The sequence below is a fragment of the Podarcis filfolensis genome (assembly GCF_964270895.1).
Source record: "Podarcis filfolensis genome assembly, chromosome: 7".
In the NCBI taxonomy this organism is placed as follows: Eukaryota; Metazoa; Chordata; class Lepidosauria; order Squamata; family Lacertidae; genus Podarcis; species Podarcis filfolensis.
Window position 1 is genome coordinate 2,063,681 of NC_139603.1, and position 24,077 is coordinate 2,087,757.

Genomic DNA, 24,077 nt, shown 5'->3' on the forward strand with positions numbered 1-24,077 from the left:
CTTCAAACCTTGACTGACCTCTCCACGTTTATGTTTATGTTAAGTAACACGAGGAGAGACTCAATCCAAGCGACACCATACACCAACAGCTTACTCTCCTTCTATTCCAGTAGCTTATTCTCTTTTTATTCCACCCCAACTAATCAACTCAGCATTAAGAAGCATAAATTGGAAGCAGTGAGAAGACGAAGATAACTGGCGTCTTAGCAGATACTGGTAATCAACAAATGAAGAGGGTTGTGGGGTGGCTGGGTGGCTTGGCTGAAAGGGGCAGGGCAAGATGAAACATACCCTGTGGCATGAATGGATTGAACAGTTATATCAGCTTATTTCTCAGATTGGTCAAGGTGCCAGTCAGACTGACTAGAAGCCACAGATACATGGCCATGAGTGTATGGCCACACCATACATCCATACCATACCATACCAAACCAATCACCTTTAAAGCACATAGTTCCCTTCCGCAGAATCATGGGAACTGTAAGTTGTTAAGAATGCTGGGAATTGTAGCTCAGGATTTGGGGGGGGGGCAGGGGCGGAGCTATGTGCTTTAAATGTATGGTGTCAATATGACCTAAGTCGTATTGCCACTGAGCACAAACAGGAAAAAGAGACACTGTCCCTAACAGCAACTAATAAACAAAAAAAGTAAGTAAAGGCTATATTATAAGTTACCCATATAACTATATTTAAAACATTAATAACGTATTTCAAAATCACCAAAACAATAAAAGCAAGTTGTACAAAGACTCTCTGTTCAAGAGCTAAAATTTCAAAGCCAATAGTTTTCTAAGACTACTGCTGTTAAAGCCCTCAACATTGGCATCACTATAGACTAAAATCCAAATTGCCAAAAGCATTCTGACCTTATGGCATTCTCCAGTGGCCTGGATGCAAATTATAGCAATCTGACTCCTCCAGCATTCTCAAAGGGTTCAGGTTTGCAGTCATTCACATAGGCACTTAGATAAGAAGCTTTATAAAGGATATATGTAAAACTTTATACCTTGAACCCTCTAGATACAGATGGATCTGGCAGCCCCTATTCAGGTAATCTTAATTTGTGTCTGTAGCAGGACAGAGGGTCCACATGTTGAACAGGAAGGTCTGCGACTGAGCGGGGCGGGGTGGGGTAAGCAAGTTGGGCTGAACGCAATTGCAATGCCCCCCACAGTCAGGAACCCTGCAATTGCCTCTCTGCCCTTGCACAAATTTAAGAATACATGAACAGGACTACAATTTATGTGATTAAGTGTACATTCCTGAAATCTCCATCTTTCACATTTATACCACCTTTGTATGCTTTCTTGTTAACTGTAAAATGATCTATTAGTAAATATTACTGTCAATTGGTAATAAGTTTAAGAAATTATTCATTTTAAAACTTTACCTTTCAAAAGGAGAGTCTATGGACAACTTTTTTGCTATTTAGAAGTATCATTTGATTTAAATAAATGTATATATGTATGCATGTAGTCCAGATGTATTTTTCACATCTGCTGCTGGGCATGTATAAGCTCTCAATGACATTCCACAAACATTAGCCCTGACTGGCACAGCAGGACTGTAGGATCAGTCTGTCAATCACAAAGTGAAGAATACAGAGACCCATAATTTTTAACCTGATTGTTGATCTCTCCTACTTCAAGAGTGGAATTTCCATCTCCCAGTAATAGGCAAGAAATTACATTATTACATTGCTCAATGAAAGCATTTTAATTTTCCTTATGAGTAACCTACCTGCTTTATCTCCCCATTCATGGTGCCTGTTTGACCCTGTTAAGAATAAATTCAGTCACAGTTGATATGCATTTGCTATATTCCCATTTGCTGCAATGACAGAATGAAGTGAATCTCTTCTGACTCCCCCCCCCTTATTTTCTAATTAATTTTTAAACATACTGTACTCTTATATGAAATACATTTCATGTGCAGTAATGTATACGCTCAAGTGCTCATCCTCCATGCACTTAACTGCTAGTCACCTTGAGGTAGACCTAGCTAAGTTTGGACACGTGCCCATAGAATCCGTGTGAATGGGTCAATCTGAGCTTAGCCCCAAAGATAGGGAAGGATATGGGTGGTTCAAGTCTCACTAATGTCTTCCTGGGAAAGGAAGGGGCATGGAAGTAGGAACAAGGCAACCACTTGAGTAAGACTTGAACGTGCTCAGGATGGATGGTATAAAATATATACCAGTAGTTGGATGGTATAAGATTACCCAGGTACACTGAGGAGTTTATTCTGGTGAGTATGGTATCTCCTGGATGTTGCTGATGGAAATTTGGAGTATGTTTAACAGGAGATTTACAGCACCAGAAGAAATCTTTTGCCCACTCAGAAGAAAGCTCCAGGTAAACTGGCAACCAAGTCTAGATGCAAGTTTAAAACAGTCCCTTTAACAGAATTTTCTTGCAGTTTTTACTGTTAGACAGTGGAAGTGACTTCAATACAAGAGGATTATTTAAGAATAGGATATTAAGAACCTCAATATTCCATAACTGTATCTATCCACTTAGATATTAATATTCAACCTTCTTTGACATGAATCTGACGACCTATGTCAACAAACAGGAATCATCAAAATGGTTAAGAAAAAATTGTATTACTATATTTTTAAACACATGTGCCAATATCATGCCAGTTCAATAATTACACTTCAGCCAGCTGCACTATTGTAGTGAGGGGGTCAGACCGCCTCAGCGGCATTGGGGGGGGCACTGGATGAACCGGACTCGAAGCTCCCTCACACAGGACCAACCAGCTGACCTCCAGTCTTTTCATCTGAGGAGAGTTGCTACTCCCCCTCTGCCAGAGCGACTGAAGCCACTCGGGTAGTGGCGGCAGCAGTGCACTCCTTTCTTGCCCAGCCTGCCTGGCTCTGCCATCTGCATCACAGCTCCTGCTCACTTTGCTGCAAGAAGTAATGGTCCTTGGCTTGGAAAAGCTCCATTCTGGGGCAAGTAGGAAAGCATGCTGAGGGAGGGAGATGGCGCAGGTGAGTGAGGGGAGGGCTGTGAGGGACAGGAGCTGCGCCTTGCTTCAGCCTGCCGCCAGGTTTACAGGGCACGGCAAAAGGATCTGCCTCGCTTTCCATGCCATGACCACAAACGTTGAGCGAGCCCTTCAGGTGGCAGCTAAATTCCAAGAAGAGTGATGGAAGCACATGCACACCTCAGGCAGTGCCTGCCTCCTTCGGCTGTTGCCACCCCTGTCAGGGCTCCACAAAAGCTGGGCAGGTTCCAGCAAACAAGAGGGAGAGGGAGAGCACCACTAGGTATGTGACTCCTGCCACCAGGCCCTTCTTTGAAGTTGTTTTATCCTGGAGATAAGCTGCAACCTGAGAGGCTGCGGCAACAGAGACAGCCATCCAGGCTCCTCCAGAAAAATAAACAAAAGGAAGGTGGTAGGGATATACATGCAGAGAGAGAGGGGGAGACACCAGCAATATGCTGTAGAATGCTATCCATTATATTTTATCTGCACAATTAGAATGAATTTCAGGAACCAAAAAGTTTTATAGAAAAATACAACTTTCGAGCTGTCTGGCCCCAAAATGGCAGCTAGGTATTCCATTTTTGCAACTATAACCCTGGTTTAAGGAGCCATTTGGTGCCTAGCTCATATACATGAGTTTCTAACACTGGTAGGAAACTTTTTCACATGGTGGCGCATTCAAAAATATGACTCTCACACCTGGAGTGCTTCAGTCCAGAATTCTATCACTTTATTCCATCTCATTCAGCATAATGCATAGAACAGCTCTAAGACCTAGCCACCATAACTCAGGTAAGCACACGCACCCCAGAATGAGATGGCAGAATCAGTAAGCGTAAGACTTAACCTGGTGAGTTTCTGCTTTTGAGCACTCCAGAAAACACACAAAAATCGCTACACGTTAAAAAAAAAAAACTCCCCTGCACACCAGACTGTAAGACAGCCATATATATATATATATATATATATATGCAAGTTTTCTGCTTCCATATATGTGCAAGTTTTCTGCTTCCAGGGAGGATTGTTTGGGCAGCAGGAGCAGGACATTAAAATGCATATGCAGACACCCAGGGTCACTATTATTAGGCCAACCAGGCTGCTGCCTACAGAAGAGACCTCAGAGGGCCAGTTTCATACAATTAGCTGTTGCTATATCTTATAGATTCCTGATAATATTTTACTTTTATTTTATATTTTGAATGCAGTTTCTTGAAGGTCAAGCTTAAAAAACTTACAATGTTGTGGGCTTGGCAACTATGTCAATTGCACATGCCCAAGCACTAGCACTTGACCTGAAGGAAAACTTGTAAAGAGAAAATGAGATGTTGATGTGCCAGGAAATGAAACTTCTGAGAGACTTAAACTTTAACATTGAAATCTGCAAGCTTATTCAAAGTGATTTGTGGATGCAAGCATTTTCTTTTGTATTTGAGAAAGGCGATAAAATACAGTTGCATTACTTAGTTTTGCCATTTAAAAGAAACTGAGCTGTTTAAAGTTTTGCGGCTTTTTGTTTTTCCTACAAAGCATCTGTTTTTGAAAACTGAAGCTAGCAATTTTATTGGGGGGGGGGGCGTGTGCATGCAAGTAGTTAGCTTTGCCTATGGCACAAAATAGCCTGGCACCAGCGCTTTTGTACACTCTGTCCTCCTACAAGCAAGCCTGTACCTCTTGTGGCAGCTGCCGCGGGACATTGCACAGGAAAACACATTTGAATAGTTGATATTTAAATAAAGTATTGGCATAGCCAGAGGGGCAGCTGCCTGCCCCCCATCAATAAATAAAAATACTTAACTAAATGTAGAAATTGTAGAACTATTTAGACATACTGTATTTTTCGGAGCACTTGGGGTGAAAAGAAAGTAATTTAAAACAACGGTTGCTGGGACATTTCATTGCCACACAGAGGGGGGTGACAGGTGGGCGTCCTACTAAAATAAAGCCCGGCTGCGCCCGGGAAGTAAAGTATTTAAATAAAAAGGACACGAGCGAGTCTATCGGGAGCTCCGCGCAAACTCCGCCCCTTCGGCCCCAACATCCCCGACAGAAGCCGCCCCGGCGCCTCCGCGGAGCCCGGGACCCTCGCGTGGCCCGCCCTCAGCCGCCCCGGCGCCCAGCAACGCCCGAGGGGAGCGGGAGCTCCGGACTGGACCCCCGGGGACCACGAGGGGGGGAGAGCCCAGGCAAGGACCCGTTTCCCCACGAGGGCGGGGGGCCACCTCACCTGTCCCGGAGACTCTCCCGGAGGCGGCGGAGCTGCCCTCCGCAAGCGGCCGCGGGAGGGCCGGGGGTCCCCCGGACGCTGCCGGCCATGGGGCGAGCGCGGCAAAGAGGCCCGTCAGCCGCGTTTGTTTTGGGGCGTCTCCTGCGAGACGAGGCCGCGCTCCCGAGGTGCACCGCGGCTAGCCCCGCCTCCTCCCCCAGCCAGCCAGTCGCGGCCAGGCCGAGAAGAGGCCCCGCCCCTTTCTCTTCCTTCGGATTGCGCGTCCCGGCTGGTCCTGGCTCGGAAGGAAGCCCTGCGGGGGCGCCGGGCAGGTGAGCGGAGCTGGGGGGGGGGGCAGAGCCGAACTCAGTACAGTGGTACCTCGGGTTACAGGCGCTTCAGGTTACAGAGTCCGCTAGCCCAGAAATAGTACCTCGGGTTAAGAACTTTGCTTCAGGATGAGAACAGAAATCGTGCTCCGGCAGCGCGGCAGCAGCAGGAGGCCCCATTAGCTGAAGTGGTGCTTCAGGTTAAGAACAGTTTCAGGTTAAGAACGGACCTCCGGAACGAATTAAGTTCTTAACCCGAGGTACCACTGTATTTGTATTTACTTGATGGGGGCAACTGCCCCCCCTGCTCCGCCCCTGGCTGCGGCCTGCTTCTGTGTGCAGTTACTCAGAAGTAAGCCCTGCCGAGTCCAGTTGGACTACCTCCGTAGTAAGTGCAGAGCAGAGCTCCTGCGCAAGTTTCCTACCGGATAAAATCAACTGGATTTCTTCTTCTTGTTTTTTAAGTGCTTCAATTGGATTGCTTAACCTTGGATTTGCAAGCGTGCTGCCGGATCACGTGCCTTGTTTCCCGCGAGTAAGTCACATCGAAAGGGGTTTGGTCCCAGGTAGGTGTGTGTCAAGGGACATTCCTTCCTATTTGGTGTGAACAGTTTGTGCCATGAAATCTTTGCTTGGTGTATTTCAGAGCTGTTGTTTTGTGGAGGTCGCAGCATTTGCCCACAGTGCCTCCAAAATAAAATCATGTTAGGAGAGGAACCAAATGGAGTTCAAACTCAGTGTCCAAACACCTTGGACTAAATGCCCCTCAGGGGTCCCTTCCAACTCTGCAGTTCTAATTCTGTGAAGTGGCTTGAACTAATTTATTATCACTGCAAACCTGCATTGCGTAGCAGGATTCATCTGTCAGCACACTTCTGCGGTTTGTTCTTTTTTATTACTGTGTTTTAAGGGTTTTGTCCAATGTTAGTTCCACTCAAAGTAGGCCCGCTGGAATTAATAGACATGACTAAATTTGGTTCATTAATTTTGGTGGGTCTATTCTGAGAAAACAATTGGATATAACCCTTACAATGAAGTAGTACAATAAAATGGCTTGTTGAACAATGTCCTCAATCCATCTATCTCTCAAAACTATAGACCCTTCTTGTGTGAAATCACTTTCCACTTCACCAAATCCTGTTGCACAATACAAGGCAACAGCTACTGCAGAGAGCTATCTACATAAAGGCTGAGCAAATGCACATGAGATTATATACTAAGGAGCAGTAATCAAAAAACCACAATGTATAAGAGTACTTAGTCATATTGACAATCCTTTGGATACATCCTTGGTCAGCTGTTGAGTGAAGATAACCTAGGCAGATAGGAGCAGTAGCCAACTACTGCCTGTTTGCACTACTATACCTTGATAATGTTGTTCTCTGAATTGTGGTATAATTGAGATCTAAAAATAAATTGGGATCTGTATGATTAATATTTGTGTTTGTTTTCTTTTAGTTTGGGATAAGAATGGTGATATGGAGGGAAACAGAAGTAGAACAAAATATGTTTAAGAGAACTTTTTTTTGGGATAAGGGAAGTAACAGCACCATGAGAATGTTAGTAAGTATAATGCATTTAATATTTTTAGTGGATCCTTTTATTTACTTAATCCGCACTCAGAATCAATACTTAGATTATGTACCCCGTGGACACAAAGATGGGTTTACCATAAAGCCACAGGACAGGAAGAAAGCTGGGAAACCAGCAAGACAATGGAGTGAATTCACCACATTTTCCACATGTCTACTTTAGCCTAATAGATTCAGCATCAAGTTTAGTCCAGCAGGAAAGGAGAAAAAAATCTAGCATTCTCTGCTTTCTTCATGGGAAAATCATAACTGTCTACTGGATGTCTTTCTGCTTTTCCTTTGGAAAGGGGCACCTGTTGTAATGCCTCTGTCTTGAGAGACAGGAATGAAGTTAACTCCAGGAATGAAGTTAAATTACTGGAGAAACACAGTGACTGCAAGGACTGGTAACTCCTAACTGCTGCCTGCTGTATTGTTTTTTCTGCATTAGCAGCAGCAAGGTGACCTCTCTGGGTGGAAGCCTGGCTAGTGTGTATGGAGGTCCTGGGCTATCCAGGTGACAAGAACCCCCTCCGTGCCTTGCTGGTGTCATCCAAAGGAAAGCAGAGCAATACATTTGGCACCAGCTTAGCTACGGGACTTGCCAGAAGGAGGCGTACAAGGCACCATCCAGCTGTTTTAGCGACTCCACTCTGGATTTGTGTATGGTTTATTCCTTAGCCTTAGCCAATGGTGTCCCACAAGGCAGTGGGTGCAGATTTTTGCTCAGGGTTTACTCCTTTCTCATAAATGAGCATAGCCGCAAGGCAGTGGGGAATTAGGATCAGAGTTTTCCTTCTCTTAGATGGGCTCCCTTCCCAGACTGATGAGCCCCATCTGCCCCTCATTTCCCATTACAGCACATGCAGAAACTGCCGTTTTGCTCCATTGGACCCACTATTGGTCTTGTCCACTCAATCTGCTGAAGCCTGTCCTCGCATGCAGGGGAAGTCCCTAATTCACTGAGGTTTTGAGACCCATCAGCTTGCCAGTCGAAGCTGTTTCCCGGGGTATGGTTGCTGTCACATGCTGACAGCCTAGGAGCCACAGGTGAGAGCTGAGTGTAGGGTGGGAACCGAAGATGGACAAACTAAGCCAGAAGGAGCACGGCACGTCCCACACCAGAGATACTACCCAACCCCAAACCCCCTGTTTGTATTCAGACAGAAAAGACCTGCTTCTGCCTTGATTTCCACAGTAAAAAAATCAATTGCTCCCATGCAGGAGTTTCTTCTTGGAGCCTACCAAACTACAGAATACAGACTTAGCTATTCTTTGAGCATTTCTTTACAAATAACAGCTTACATATGTTCTGATTGATACACTGTCTACAGAATTCCCCACAACAAGCTCCCTGTTGTTTTTTATACTTGTCTGTTTTTTCACATTGCTTGCCTTTTTTGTCCTGGCATATAATTTATTGCAGCTTCTAATTGCTTTACAAGGGAAATATAAGGTTCAGGTCTAAGCAAGGAGTGCAGAGTAGATAACCACGCAGTTAGATATCATTATCTTTATTCCAAAGTCCAGATTGGACTTTTAAGTATCAATGCTGATATTCAGTAATTATGATGTGCTGTTTATCCATGCTGCTGAAGCAAATTGTGGAAGTGCACTTCAATCTAGTTTCTCAATGAGAAGTATTAACCTGCTTATCAATACCCAGTACTACTTTCAAGTACTGGTGTGGAATATTGGTGTGGAAAACCTGCTTTGCCTTGAAATATCAATTTGATATATCTTTGTGAGAGAGAGAAATGTGATGTTCATTTCACTTATTGGTTTTGGTATTTTCATGCCACCATTATGCCAAAGCACTCACAGTAGTTTACATTTCATAAGAACAGTTTATAATCTTAAGAGACATAATTTTAAAAGGAATCGAGATGAAACAGGAAGACCAGCAAATCCAAGTGGCAACTCTTTCTTACCTAACACAACACAGTACTGTTACATAAGGACCCGGTGGAAGCTTGCTGTGGGATTATTCTAGGAGGGGAGGAGCTAAATGACAGTTTGTCCGAGCCAAGAACATGAAGTGGTTTTCAGTGTCTCACTTCTCTTTTAAGGCTCAGCCAGCTTCCCCAGCGGAACTTGCTGATGGATTAACAGACTCAGTTTCTCAAGTCTGTTTGTCTTCTGCTCTCCTGCTGTCTGCTGCCTTGGAAATAGATCTCTTGAGGCAACCACCTCTCCTTGCCTTGCTTTGGGGTTGCATCAATGCAAAATGAACTTTTAAAAGTAGGAGCAGTAAAACAACAGACTATATGCAAGTGGCAGGGAAGGGGGTGAAATCTGAAAATGATGTTCTCTGTTGTATCAAGACTCCTTTGCTTCTGGTAAATTGCACCAATTCTGTTACTCTGCAGTTTTGCAAATCATGGATTTGCATAAATTCAACTGTAATCTATATATTTTAAAATGAAATTGTGTTTCTTTATTTGATTTAACTGTGCAGTCTTATGCACCATTTGGCATACATATAAATGCATTTTATTTACCACCCCCCTTTAAATTGTTAGCACTTGTCCTGATGTAAAAGACATACAGCAAATTTACATAATGCCCATATAAGACCTTTTTTTAATGAAAAGTCTTAAATTAAGAGTGCTATAAATATATTAGTAATCAAAGAGCAAATAATACCAGTGAACATATCTCTGCAGAGCAGTTGTTGAGATCCATTTCTTACTGTCAGTGTCAGTGCATGGCACACAGTCCTAATTAACATGTTGAATTTAATGTTTAAATTTTAATAAATTTATATGCAATGAAACGCTTTCATTCAGGCCTACAGTTCCTTGAAATGAATAATTGCTTTTCTCTGATGTACAAATATATTGTTTTGTTGAAAAAAATAGGCATTTTGCATACTGCAGTATCAGTCAAATGAGCTCTGACAGTTCTCAGTTCAGAAGAAGCTTGTGCTAAAAGTGTTAAAACTTGAATAACAAGACTGTATTGGTTTAAATCTTCAGATGTTTTGTAAGAATCTTAGGGCTGGGCCAAAGGAATCTCTCAATGAAGAGGTCATCATCCATTTTAGAATAAGTTTGCACATGCTGCTTAGGAACCAAAGATGGTTAATGTTCAGGAACACTTACTGAAGTGTGTAGAACCTAGATATAATCAAGCTACAAACAGCTGCTCAAATACCTATGTTTTCAGAGTCATTTCTTCACTGCACATGGAGGCCTGGATCCTTCGTGTTGCTAGAATAATTCTATCCATTGTATTTGTACCTTGCTCTTCCTCCAAGGAGATTAGGAACATAAAGTCATCACATTTTATCTTCAGAACCACCTTGTTTTGAGGGAGAGTAATTTGCCTAAGATCTCCAGGTTGGCTAGGGATTTGAATCCAGATCGCACAGGCCACATTTCAACATGCTAGGCAATACACCACATTGACTGTTCTTGGGTTTGTAGGCAGATGAGAACTTACTTATATGTTGCTACCACAGTTGCACTGCATTGCTTGCAAGGCAACATTTTAAGAAAATTTGGTGGCTCCTGCCCAACAAAAAGATTTGAGGAAGTAGAGAAAGCTAATATTGCCTGAGATGAGAGCTGTGATTGACTTTGTCCCACATAAATTTGGAGAATTTGTCCAGGAGAAACAACTCAGAATTTTTGTGGGAAGGAAGGTGATTATATAAGATTAGTGAAATTTCTCAGGGCATTCCTAGTTGGTGTGTGTGTGAATTCGATTGACTGCCTTGGTCTTTTTTGTGCCTTGGAGAATACCAAACATAACAGTTTGGGGAAGAATCTAAAGCCAAAGGAAACATTTCTATCCTGAAGGTGGCCTGCATTTTGAGGGTTATATGGAGAACTCAAAAGCTTGTTCCCTGTATTTGACATTTTGATTGCTCCTAATAGGTATATTTGCCAAACTCTGGATTTTGAAGCTTTTTCTTATGGACCAACATATAGAATCATAGAATCATAGAGTTGGAAGAGACCACAAGGGCTATCGAGTCCAACCCCCTGCCAAGCAGGAAACACCATCAGAGCACTCCTGACATATGGTTGTCAAGCCTCTGCTTAAAGACCTCCAAAGAAGGGGACTCCACCACACTCCTTGGCAGCAAATTCCACTGTCGAACAGCTCTTACTGTCAGGAAGTTCTTCCTAATGTTTAGGTGGAATCTTCTTTCTTGTAGTTTGGAACCATTGCTCCGTGTACGCTTCTCTGGAGCATATCTTTCTTTGTTTTTATTCTTTCAGTATCTTCAAATCCAACACTTCTTAACAATGGCAAGCAAGATGAGTAAGAACTTATTAAATTCAGTTTTCATAGTTTAAAGAAAAAGGCAGTTTCTAGATCACATACTACTTGGGAGAGATTGCACTAGAATTAAGTCCTATATTAAGTCCTATACAGTGGTACCTCAGGTTAAGTACTTAATTCGTTCCGGAGGTCCGTACTTAACCTGAAACTGTTCTTAACCTGAAGCACCACTTTAGCTAATGGACCTCCTGCTGCTGCCGCGCTTCCAGAGCCCGATTTCTGTTCTTATCCTGAAGCGCTATTTCTGGGTTAGCGGAGTCTGTAACCTGAAGCATATGTAACCTGAAGCGTATGTAACCTGAGGTACCACTGTACAGTGCAATCCTTTGCATGCCTACGCAGAAATACATACCACTTTGTTTCCTCAGACTCAGTCCCAGGAAAGTGTGTATACAGTTGCAATCTTACCAGTCTTCCCCAGAAGTAATCCCCACTGAGCTGGTGGAACTTACTTCTGAGTAAACTTGCAGAGGATTGTGCTGTAAACAATCTAAGACAATGGAGGGGGAGTTCTACACTTCATGTCTCACCATCTCAAAGCAGTATTTTCTTTGCATCACAATAGCACCTAATACCTTGGAAGTTAAACAGTATTTATGGAATGATTGAACACAGCTGTTAGTACTGTAATGAGATTTCATGCATCTGTGGAGAGAATATAAAAGCTAAGAAGTCTGTGGGAAATATCCTTGAAATCATCAGAGCAATACTAGGATTTTTATTCCAAAGGTTCTTCTGGCCTGTTATTACACGAAGGATTGTGTAGTCAGGGAGGGGAGTGAGAATCAAGATGTAGTCTTAAATCTCTAGCAGCAGTCAAGCTACTATATACAAAATATTGAAATGCAAGCATAATACAATTAGAAATTGTTAAAACTACTATTAATTGGTAAAATTAACTTTATGTAAAGGACAGGAGATTCCTGGAAAAGTAAAATAGTGAGTGTCTCCTTGTTGTAGATAATATGAAGCGGAGATGTATGAGAGCGGAATATATAAAGAATTTGTGACTTCATATGAATTATGATGTCACGTATTCTGTACTTTAAATATTATAGTTAATTTTTAATATATTTATGATATTGCTATACAGACAGGCAGATAGATACTAGATATAGGAAGGGCACTTATAGATCAGACCAAAAGCCTACACAGTCCAGCTCTGTTCTCACACTGGCTATCCAAATGCCTGTGGAAGTCCACAAGCAAGGCATCGATGCAGTAGCGCACTCCCACTCATGTTCTCAGCAACAGGTATTCTGAGGCATATTATGAGAAGGAATCCCCTGTTTGAAGCAAATGGAATAGGAGCAAGCAGTTAAAACCTCTTGTGCACGATCCCTTCCTCAGTTCAGTTCTTCCTCCTGTGGCTGCTTTTAGCTCCTAGGAAACCTTGATTTTGGATCTCCTGTTTAATCTCTAGTTTGACTCAGTATTCAGATTCAGTGGGCTGAATTGGTGCATAACAAGTTATATGAATGAAAAAAGCCGCTTCAGGTGACAAATTGTGCACATCACAAAGTGGAGGCAAACAGTCAGTGCTTTCACACTCTGATTAGTCATTTCCTAGTTTGTTGCTGAGAAACCATAATTTACTGTTCATCCAAATCCGCAAACTTATGTTTGCCCTCCAAACCAGAATTTCAGACCAGTTTAAGTAATAGTTTAGAGGGAGAATGTAAACCATAGTTTGCTTTCCCCCCCAAATGTCACAGCAAACTATGGTTTTCCACAAACTACAGCATAACTAATCAAAGCACATGAGCACAAGGCTTGTTCTCATAACACCAAACCATGGTTTAGCATTACATAAACTGACCTTCTACTTGAATTATGTCCTATATCTACATATAGCTACAAAAAACTTAATATATTTTAATCTACTTCTGAGTAAGAAAGTTACATGGCATTTTGTTTGATTCTACCATCACCCTGCCCCCAAAATTAATTTCTCTGCTGACAGAAATGAGCTATCATAGGAAAGGTTGATTTGCAAAAGGAAAAAAAAAAAAGAAACCCCACCCTCAAACTCTCCCCCCCCCCAAAAAAAAAAATCAGATTTGACTTTTCTGATTAATGGATCCTTTATATAGTAGGATAATACATTTTCTATGGAATGCTCTAGTACCATAAGACTAAGAGGGCTATGAATAATAGTCAATATGATAACAGCATCAATAAATTACCGCACATAGGACAGGATTATCCTGTAAAATGTGAAGTGTTTCAAGTTAAATTTGTTTATGATATCTATAATTATCTGCCACTTGGATACCCTTCTCAGCAGGTTGAACAAGTACACAAAGCTTAACAGAGTTTGAAATAAAAGAAGTGTTTGGTCTACCCTTGGGTTGTTCCATTGTTGATGTAAAAGAGAGCAGCTGCTAGCCAGCCAGCCAGGAAGTGCAGTGACGGTGTGAATTGCCACCTTGTTTTTCCCCACCCCACCCCATTCCACTTGCTGGCTGGAACCCAAAAGCCTATTCAGTTTCCCAACTGTAGCTTTCAGGTTGACACTACTGCATCATGGGCTTCTACCTTGTTTAAAGCTGCTGCAAACATTCCCCACAAGAGGTAGGCAACCAGAGGGTGGTGGGTAAATGATTGAAACATCTGCTGTCTGTTGTTTTGAGCTTTGCCAAAGACAAAGAAGACCTCAGTCCCGAATGCCCCACTTCCAGAGTGCAGAAAATTTGCACTGGTTACTAGAAGATGGAGAATTAAAGGTCTGCAGAGACACTTCCTCCTGTGTGCATTACATCATTAAATATATCTTTGATCAATCTTGATCAGTTGCAATGCTTTCTACTCACCTTGCCTTCTGATGAGAGGCAAAGTGGTAACAATCTGTTGGTGAATCAATTTATGTTTGCAACTTGATAACCCAACAAACAGCTAACAGGAGGTGCAATCTAATAAAAAGGTAAGGAATTTTAGGTTAAACTGATCTTGTGGGAAGAGCTAAGCATCAATGAAGGCACAATATTAGGCTAACTAATGTTACCAGTTAAGCAGCTGTTCCTATTGAAATCAATCTAAAACTGATTTAATTTTGGCTGGATTATGTTCCAGGTGTACCATTTTTAAAAGTATGTGAATTATGCTGCTCAGCACTCCCACTCCAATGTTTTAGACTTATGCCAACACTGAAACATAAACTTCCTGATCTACCTTATGCATGAAAATTATAACTGCTTTAAGTTCAACATTAAATTATAAGCGTCTACTGATAGCAGACATTGCATAGTACGGGGGGGGGACAGCTTAATAATGTATTTTTCCTTTATATGGGTGTAATCCCATTGATGGCCTTGTGTTCATGGAGTGATCCAGTGGGTGCTTCCACTAATGGAAAAAGAGGGAAGAAGTATTTGCCAGCTTCTCCAGAGAATTGAGGGACCTTCCAGAACAAGGTTGAAGGCAGTGGGGGAGGGCTGCAATGGGGAGGGTAAATTCAGAAATATTGGTTCCATCCTATAGTAGGTGTTCATAATTTGCATTTCCTTGTCTAGGGAAAAGGAAGGTGTGGATTCAGTAACAGCTGTATCATACTTTCTTGGTCTTTCCTAGTTTGACCTTGTGTACTCTTCATGCAGTCAGGAGCCTCTTGGCTGATTTTCCAGAGGATGATCCAAAACAGAGTTAGAAAAGTAATCCCTTGGAGGGCTGCTAAAAGTGAGAAAAGTCTCTCTTATCAAGGTATTTAATAGAACTTCCCAGCTGCAAAAGCCTTTGGAAGTGGGATTCAGCAGCTCTCATTTAGGCTCTGATCAACTTTATTTTGGATTATTGTAACGTGTTATTGTTGCCTTTTAAAATGGTCTAAACGCTTCTACCAGTGCAGAATGCCAAGACCCAGCTGTTATAGGGAGATCATGTTGGCCCATTTTGACTGTTAGCTTCTAGGCCCAATTAAAGTTCCAGTATTGACCCCACACAGCTTCCTTGAAGAAAAGGCCTGCTCCATTAACCATTTCTCCTTCCTTCTTCCAGGCAATCTAAATGTCACTATTCTGTATGAGTTCCTTCCTTTTGTGAATCAAGGCTTGCATGTCACAACATTTACAGTTAACTCATACACCATCCTTGGAAACTGCCAGTCACAATGACTGACTAGCAATGCTTCTCCCCACCAGACGTGCATGAAAAGCACCAATAGTGCCAAAATAAACCTGCAACATCAGGAACACTGGCTGACAATGTTACCCAACCTATTAACTCTATTTCACACAGAACGGACAAGCAGGCTGCCTGAAAAAACAAATGTGCACATGAATAGGAAGAATTTAGTTGAGGAAGAAAGCCCCAAGTTACCCAAGTCAACAGAAGGAAGTTTCATGCAGTGGAGGAGATGACTGAGAACCAGATTTGATAGAGTGGGTATTTTAGATTGTATCAAGAGAGCCAAACCTGGTGAGGCTGAAGCCTTAAAGTTATGGGAGGAGCAAGATAAATTAGCAGTGCCTATTATCTAGGAAAATCCCACAGATGCCCAAATGATTCACACAAAGGAAAGAAAAACAGCTGCTCAGATGCTTCAGAACTTGGAAAAGGCATTTGGATTTACAAGCAAGCACTCACATCATGAGAGATTCATTTAGGGCATGAATCCAAGGAGGACTGTAAAAATCATGAAACACAGTTCCTAACCATTATTGAAAAGATATAAGTTTCCTAATACAAAATGGATGAGGAATGCAAAATTAGTTATTTCCTGGGGTCACTAGGATACAAATTTGTTATGTTTATAGCTCACATGGCTATAACATTCCAGACTTACCACTTGGTGATGCAGCTGGACACCTAAGAGGAAAATGTGAAGAGGAGCGAACACTCTTGAATCAGGAATGGAAGTGACACAATTTATGTGTCCCAATCCCAGAAGAGAGTCAAGGCCATATCCAGAAAAGTTGTTTGCTACAGTTTCTACAAAGAGGGATACCTAGCCAAATTTTATAAAGCACAGAAGTCAAAGAAATTCCCTGAAAACAAGCAACCAAGACAAAATAAAGGGAACAACAGATGAATCTAGCTGCAAATTTTAATGATGAGAAATGAAACAAATGGTTGATTGATTCTGGGTGTCCTTCACACATAAGTTATGATAAAAATTTCTTTGGAGGCATTAACAATCAGTAGATGGTAATATCCAAATTGCAGAGCACAAAACCATAAAGGTATGTGGCACAGGTTCATGAACCTTAAATTGCAAGCTAAGCAATGAACTGAGAGAGAATATTGTGCAGCAGGTCCTGTATGTCCCACAATTGAAATATGTCATGCTTAGTGTGTCTGCTTTGGACTGAAAAGGTTTTGATAGGCTGTTTAAATATGGGAAGTGCCAAGTGACCAGAGATGGGGGCACACTTAACTAATGGTGTATATGAGACCAATTTTTCAGGACCCCAGTCTGCAAATGTGGCACACTAATGCCAGAAGGATGAAGCAGATCCAGAAATTTGGCACAGACCCTCTCCTTTCCATCAATGCTGAGGCAGCCAGCTGTCTCCTGAGCAGGCCTAAGGAAGGCAGGGCCCCCTACATGGCTGGACGGGAAGTGAAGGCTCACCTCTCTTGGCTACTCTTGCTGCCGCCCTGCAGCTCCTGTGTGTGCAGCTGACTCGGCCCAGTCCAATCTTCTGAGCTGGGAGGGGGGGAAGGTTCACCTGACAGAGGGAGGGAGAATAGGAGGAAGAGAAGGTGGAGGCAGCAGGAGCAGTCCTGCTGCTGTCTTATGTGGCAATAGGGTTGTAGGGTTGTTTGGGTCTGCAGGGTGACATGAAGGAAATTAAATCCAAAGTGAACACTGAAGTGCAGAAGCTGTGGGAGCTGCTGAAGAAGCTGATAAAAGAGGAACTGTGATAGATTATTCTCAGCAGTCAGTGAAAGAAACACAAGACCCTTTGTACTTTTCACAATACGTAGCAGTCCAGATCTAGCTTTTACTTTCATACCTTCTAGCACAGATGATGAACAGAAAGAAGCAGCAGAAGACCAGACTCCAAATAGCACCACCAGAGGGGATGAGATGGAGAGTGATGTCAAGATACTACCACTGGAGGGTGACTATGAGGATGTTGATGCAGTTCCAGAACCAGAGGTCTGACAGACTCAACAGAAGTGTTCCACCTCTGCGACTATCCTGCATTGCAGGGTTGGTGCAGCCCATAGAACCTTCCACCTGGGAAGAGGTAGAGCAGGTGCCAGTCGCTGAAGCTCCTCTGTGGAAAGATGCTATGCAGGAGGAGTTTGATGCACTGCACCAGAACAAGACCTGGATCCTCACCAAGCTGCCTCCTGGGAAGAAGGCAATTGGAAGTAAGTGGGTACTCCAGATAAAGCAGGGGGCAGAAGGCAAAGTTCAGTGCTGCAAAGCAAGGCTTGTGGGGAAAGACTTCCTTCCAAAGTTTGGAGAGGACTGATGAAACTTTTGCTTCAGTATTCAGATACACTACTTTAGAACACCTTTAGAGATTTACATGAAGCAGCCGAATGGTTTTGTCAAACCAAATAAATCTAATTTAGCTGCTATTGGATGAGAAGTTGCATAGCATGTTCATACAGCTGACACAGTTCACACACAAGGTCACACAGACAAGTGTTTGTACACAAAACACAAAAATGGACGATGTCCTTATGTTCTATCATTTGTGGATGACCTGATCATTGCAACTAAGAGTGACTGAGATTAAGTAGTAAAGGATGTGGCAAAGGATGCGTCAATCAGAGAATCAGGAAAAGTCTCCTACTACCTAGGAGTCTAAATTGAAAGAGGAGGATCAGAGGATGGATCCGATCTTCCAAGCCAAAAACAAGTTGTTGAACTGCTTGGCAGCCTGAAGCTGTAACCATACCTATGGCCTCTGATTTTCTAAAGAGCCAATATGAATCTAAACTCCTAACTGACAGCAATCAGTACAGGTCAGTGATAGGAAAACTTTTGTACAGTGGTACCTCGGTTTCCAAACACCTTAGTTCCTGAACAACTCAGAACCCGAATACTGCAAACCCGGAAGAAGGTGTTCCAGTTTTCGAACTTTGCCCAGGTAGCCGAACGTGCTCCTGAGCTTCCGGTTTTACTGTTGCACAGCAAATTTGAGTTCCCCACATAGTAATTAAGGCCTTCCCCCCCTCATTTTCCCCTTAAGCAGCAAAGTTAAGTACGCCCCATCATAAAAGACTTTTTCCATCCCGCTTTTACCCTCAAGCTGCAAATTTAAGTTCCCCACCATCGTAAATAAGGTTTTCTTTGTCCCATTTTTACCCTTGAGCAGCAAATTTATGGTCCCCCCCCCATCTTATAGAAGGCTTTTTTCATCCTATTTTTACCCTTAAGCAGCAAATTTAAGTCTCCCCCCCCCCCATCGTAATTAAAGCCTTCCATTTCTGATTGCAGTGTTCTGAGGTGATATTTGGTCTTTTGTTTTTGCTATTTTTTATGTTTTTGTGTGCCTTTTTTATTTTTGTGTCTGTGGCTTGCTTTTCGTTTTATGATTGAATGATTGATTGATTGTGTGACTGTAGAAATGGATAAAAGCCCCCTATCCAAACAATTACTATCGGTGCAGGTAAGAAAAAAAAGTATTTTAATTTTTATCTTCTACAATACTGTCTTATTTATTTTATAGTGCAGAACATTGATTATTGCTTTCATTTTGTGAATCAATGGTCTTGTTAGTAAAATTCATGTTGCTGTTTTAGGGGTTGTTTTTAAAAGTATGGAACGGATTAATCCGTTTTGCATTACTTCCTATGGGAAAGTGCTCCTTGGTTTTGGAACGCTTTGGTTTTGGAATGGGCTTCCAGAACGGATTAAGTTTGAGAACCAAGGTACCACTGTACTTGACCACAACAAGTAGAGAAGACATTGCAAAATGCAGTGGAGTAAGCTATCAAAAGAGTTGTGCAGATATCTGATGGGAACAAAGAACTGAAAACTTAAGCTGCCAGCAGACAGTAATCTTGAACTGGTAGGTTACTTGGACGCTGATGGACTGGGCTCACTAAAGACTATAAGTAAATAGGTGGCTATGTTATTTGGAAATGGTTCCATTTCTTGGGACAGTTATAAACAAAATTGTGTAGCTTTATCTTCTACAGAATCTGAGTATGTAGCTGCTACTGAGGCATGCAAAGAGCTAGCTTAGCTCAACCAACTGGTGTAGGAGAAGCCCATTCAGCTGGTGGGGGATAACCAGAACTGTTTGAAGCTAACACAGATCAAGAAGTTCCATACAAGAACCAAGCATATTGGAGTGAAGTATCACTTTGTGTGTGAGGTGATGCAAGATGGACTTGTCCAGTTGACCTATTTGCCATACCAAAGAGATGACAGATGATATTCTCACCAAACCTCTACATAGAGATAGCTTTGAGAACCTTCAAGTCATGATGGGACTCTGGGTGGCTTAATAAAAAATTGTACATGCAATTGTTCTATTTGTCTGAGAAGGGGTTTGTGGGAGATTTGCATCCAAAACTAACAGTGCATACTTTTGGTGATAACTGCATCTAGGGTCTAACAACCACAGAGCTACAAATTTAGTTGTTATTATTATTATTATTATTATTATTATTATTACCCTGGCCGAGACCGGGCTCAGGGTGGCTAACACCAAATATATAATACATTAAAAACACGAAATCAAACAATTAATTCAAAATACAATTTGAGTCACATTTAAAATCAAATTAAAATTAAGTGGGAACCCACGAATCATAACTGTAGGGGTAAGAAATTAAAAGTTCAAATTTCTAGACAATTGGATTCAGACCATAGAATGTAATTGGTAGAAAGGGGTCTGTGTGATGTGGGAAGAATTAAAGGTATATTAGCCTCCCTCCTCATTCTTCCCAGGATGTGAGATCGGCCAGACATGTCTGTGCTCCATCTGAGCCTGGACTCCATTTTAGAAGCTAATTTTGTATTTTGTAACTTAGAAGTAGTTTTTAACTGCCTTATTTTGGTTGCTGCTACATCTCAAATCAAGTGAAGTACTTTATGTAAGTACGGTAAATACTTTTTATGTTTATTCTACAGTCTGTTGCCTGATTGTTTTATTAAGAGGGTAAGAATTCTAAACAGCCTAACTCCTTGGAGTTTCCACTTAATGCTGCAAAGGATGGTGATCTAAACTCTTCTAGCCAAGTGTTTTAATTCTAAACAATAAGCCAATCGCTTTGAATGTTTCACTCATAGACATGAGTAGCAGGAAGGATTGTTGCATTGGCACCGTCTTGCGAGACAATGGAGTTTGCCCCTGGGGGTGAAGTCAAACCACTGTGTTAGCAGCACCAAAGTGACCTCACCAGAATATAAGCCTGAGCAGTGTGTGTGGAGGTCCTGGGTGACCAGACAAGACCTCCCCCTTTTTTTGCCAGGGACTGGACTTCCGGGTTGACGCCTCCGGCAATGGCGGAGCTCCTCCGATCGGGAGGAACTTGCCCCGTGAAAAGCAGGGTCTGACCGCCACGGCGAAGGCGGAGACCCACAGAAATCACAGGCGGGAGAAGCCTGTGAACTTGGGATTCAGCTGGCACCTCTTGCGCCTCCCCTACTCGTGGGGAAACCCTGTTTTGGGGATCCGGAGCAACGTGGGGTGAGTGGCGCGGTGCTTTGAATCGACTGCTTCTTTCACGGAGTGAAGCCGCATTGCTGTTGCCGGAGAGCGCTGACTTTTTCCTGTGGACAATTGGACTTTAAACAACTACCCGTGAGTAGACTGGAAAATTTGGATCTTCAAATATTCTAATTTGGCAAAGTAGCGGGAAGGCTCTAAACAGGAAGTCCGCCTCCCATTTTTGTAAATAGATTGAAGCAAAGGCGTTACAAACTAAAGTCTCTGAAAGTTTTTGGATAAAGGATTAAAATTCCACTGTTTAAAAATATCAAACCCCCCTTGGAAGCAGGAGAAGAGGGGGGAAGCCGTGGACCTAGGGAGAACCTGCAGGAGAGAGGGAAAAGTAAACTACCACTGCTCTGAACCTGGGGACGGTCTGCCTGATGACGTTTGGGGAAGGTTCACTGACAGAACGGATTTGACAGATACTTAAAATTAGAAAGATACTGTTTCCATTGATCTCTTCTGAGTTTATTAAAGGGTGAAAAATAACTGAAAATCGAAACTGTTTCTGTGACTGAAAGAACTGATACAATTTGAAACTGCTTCCCTCTAGAGGGAGCATGTGAAACTGTTACAGGAGTGTAACAGTGTAAACTCCAGCTGCAAGATAAAGTTTCTGAGAATTAGAGATTGACCTTGGACTATTCAAAATGCTGATAGGAGAAGGTATTGTGACTGCATTATTCAAAATAAATCATTCACTTGAACAGCTGCACAAAAATGTAGATGACATGATCTTCAAACTTGACAGCTGGGAACAGAAAGTGACTAACTTGAATCAAAAAGCAAGCAACAACATGGCCTTGGTACAGGAAAATATCTTGGCAAGACAAATGGTGGAGGAAAAGGAGAAAGATGCCGTTGTGAAACTTAGAGTAACTCAAGAAGGACCCTCAGTTCTACAGAGGCAAATCGAGGATTACAAATGGAGGCCCTGCATGATTGATTTTAGCAAAAACCAGAGCTTGATGATGGGACCCTGGCTTGGACTGAAGAACGAAAGTTGGAAAGACCCCTTCATCCAGGGATTAACTGACATCTGGGACATGGGTTGGGGCCTGGAGGAGCTTGAAGCTGTGGGGGCCTATGGACTTGGAGGAATCCTGAAATACGTCCTGAAATACCCTATGGACCTTAGTTTCAAGTATGGAAATTTGGCTGAGCTGTTCAGAAGGAACAAAAGTTCTGTTTGGTTGGAGTTTTCCCGAGATTTGCTCCTGAGCATCAAAGAATATGAAGAAGATCCGCAGAAGGGACTTGGAAAAGAATTAAGAGCCTCGGACATAAGATCTCCAGGTTGATGGAATATATGGATTTGACGGAAAGGACTGGCAGAATCCAAAACCAGGGAGAGGAGAGGGTGGAGGAAGATTGGGAAGCTAAAGCTTATATTTAGAAATTTTGCAAAATTAATGACTGTTAGAAAAATCGTGGAATGTTATTATATGGATTTAGTAGAAATGTTAGAAGAAGTTAAGAATAGATAAGTAATTTAGTTTTAAAGGGAAATAAGGTGAAAAAATATGTTATTTACAAGACGATAAAAAACAGAGAAAGATGGAAAGGATTTGCTGAAATAATTAGAAGAATGGGAATACAAAAAGGGAGATGTGAGGAAGTCGAGGAAACAAGGAAATGAAGGATAGAATATGGAAAAGGAGAGATGTATTTTAAACTGTTTTGTTTAGATTTATTTATGTGTTTAGCTTAATGGGATTGGGTTGGGGTTTATATTATCTGTATACTGTATTGTATTGTGGTGTTTTTTCACTTTTTTGTTGTTTTTTGTTGGTGTTTTTTCTCTTTCTTCGTTTGTCTTTAAATTTTCTCTTTTCTTCTTTTTCTGTAATCTTTAAAAGCAATAAATATCATTTTAAAAAAAAAAGACCTCTCCCTTTTTGGCCTTGCTGATATGGTCCAAAGAAAAGCAGAGCAATAAGTTTGGCACCAGCTACAGGAGTTGCTATGGGATGCGGGTGGCACTGTGGGTTAAACCACAGAGCCTAGGACTTGCCGATCGGAAGGTCGGCAATTCGAATCCCCGCGACGGGGTGAGCTCCCATTGTTCGGTCCCTTCTCCTGCCAACCTAGCAGTTTGAAAGCACGCCAAAGTGCAAGTAGATAAATAGGTACTGCTCTGGTGGGAAGGTAAACAGCGTTTCCGTGCACTGTTCTGGTTCACCAGAAGCGGCTTAGTCATGCTGGCCACATGACCCGGAAGCTGTACGCCGGCTCCCTCGGCCGATAAAGCGAGATGAGCGCCACAACCCCAGAGTTGGCCACCACTGGGCCTAATGGTCAGGGGTCCCTTTACCTTTACCTTACAGGAGTTGCTGGAAGGAGGTTCCACTCCAGATTTGTATAGGGTTTTACTCCTTAGCCTTTTCTTTTCCAGAAGATATCCTGCAGGGCAGTGGAGGATTAGGATCAGAGTTTTCTTCTAGATGGGCTACCTTTCCCTCTACAGCATGGGCAGAAACCACCTTCTTAGCTGTTGGACCCACTACATGAAACTATAGGTCAATGGAACCTGACTGGCTCAGCATACAAGAAATGGCAGGTTTGATACTGACTACTGGTTCCTAGGGGAAAGGGTTGGGAAGGAGCCACACACATCCTTACCAGTCGTAGAACATGGAATGGCTGGCAAATGGACTACAGTGGTACCTCGGGTACATACGCTTCAGGTTACATACGCTTCAGGTTACAAACTCCACTAACCCAAAATAGTACCTCGGGTTAAGAACTTTGCTTCAGGATGAGAACAGAAATTGTGCTCCGGCAGTGCGGCACCAGCAGGAGACCCCATTAGCTAAAGTGGTGCTTCAGGTTAAGAACAGTTTCAGGTTAAGAATGGACCTCCAGAACGAATTAAGTACTTAACCCGAGGTACCACTGTAATGACCTCACTCCAGCAATTTCCTACTTTATTTAGGTAAAGTCTTCCTCCATCCAAAAACCTGTGTTTTCTTTCACCTTAAAAATCAGCAACACCTAACCAATGTTTTTGATTCCAGCAACACCTCACTGGTGAATCTGCTGTCATGCCTTGAGCATCATT

At 42.4% G+C, this 24,077-nt stretch overlaps 2 protein-coding genes across 20 annotated transcripts in view; one reads left to right on the forward strand and one right to left on the reverse strand.

Annotated features, from left to right (window-relative positions):
* The window catches only part of KIZ (kizuna centrosomal protein), a 167,404-nt gene extending 161,965 nt beyond the window's left edge, over positions 1 to 5,439 (reverse strand). For 2 of the 12 annotated variants that reach the window (XM_083624307.1, XM_083624316.1), the window contains exons 1-2: positions 5,222 to 5,364; positions 1,741 to 1,776 (exon numbers count right to left, since the gene is read on the reverse strand). Coding sequence is in view for 8 of the 12 variants with exons in the window: in XM_083624310.1 (XP_083480436.1) it covers positions 5,222 to 5,310 (89 nt within the window). In the remaining 4 variants the exon portion in view is untranslated. Of the gene's footprint in view, positions 1 to 1,740; positions 1,777 to 5,221 lie in introns of all 12 variants that reach the window. The other 10 variants (XM_083624310.1, XM_083624313.1, XM_083624314.1 and 7 more) reach the window with 8 other exon arrangements.
* A 186-nt stretch (positions 5,440 to 5,625) lies between these two features.
* LOC310767431 (uncharacterized protein) lies at positions 5,626 to 20,425 on the forward strand. Of its 8 annotated transcripts, XM_083624371.1 has the most exons (5): positions 5,626 to 6,095; positions 6,988 to 7,092; positions 11,330 to 11,372; positions 17,355 to 17,711; positions 19,479 to 20,425. In XM_083624371.1, the coding sequence occupies exons 2-5, from the start codon at positions 7,000 to 7,002 to the stop codon at positions 19,538 to 19,540; spliced, it is 555 nt and encodes a 184-aa protein (XP_083480497.1). In that variant the 5' UTR covers positions 5,626 to 6,095; positions 6,988 to 6,999; the 3' UTR covers positions 19,541 to 20,425. The 8 variants fall into 8 exon arrangements, 1 of the variants encoding a protein (XP_083480497.1); XR_014550890.1 differs by lacking the exon at positions 19,479 to 20,425 and having other exon boundaries at positions 5,635 to 6,095; positions 6,988 to 7,088; positions 17,355 to 18,615; XR_014550891.1 differs by lacking the exons at positions 17,355 to 17,711; positions 19,479 to 20,425 and adding an exon at positions 15,387 to 15,893 and having other exon boundaries at positions 5,639 to 6,095; positions 6,988 to 7,088.
* The last annotated feature ends 3,652 nt before the right edge of the window (positions 20,426 to 24,077 follow it).

Bases quoted from the DNA above. Each gene is read 5' to 3' on its own strand.
- LOC310767431 (XM_083624371.1), top strand. From the start codon at position 7,000: ATGGTGATATGGAGGGAAACAGAAGTAGAACAAAATATGTTTAAGAGA. The intron at 7,093-11,329 runs GTAAGTATAATG...TTATTCTTTCAG, and splicing joins ACAGCACCATGAGAATGTTA to TATCTTCAAATCCAACACTT. The intron at 11,373-17,354 runs GTAAGAACTTAT...CATACCTTCTAG, and splicing joins AACAATGGCAAGCAAGATGA to CACAGATGATGAACAGAAAG.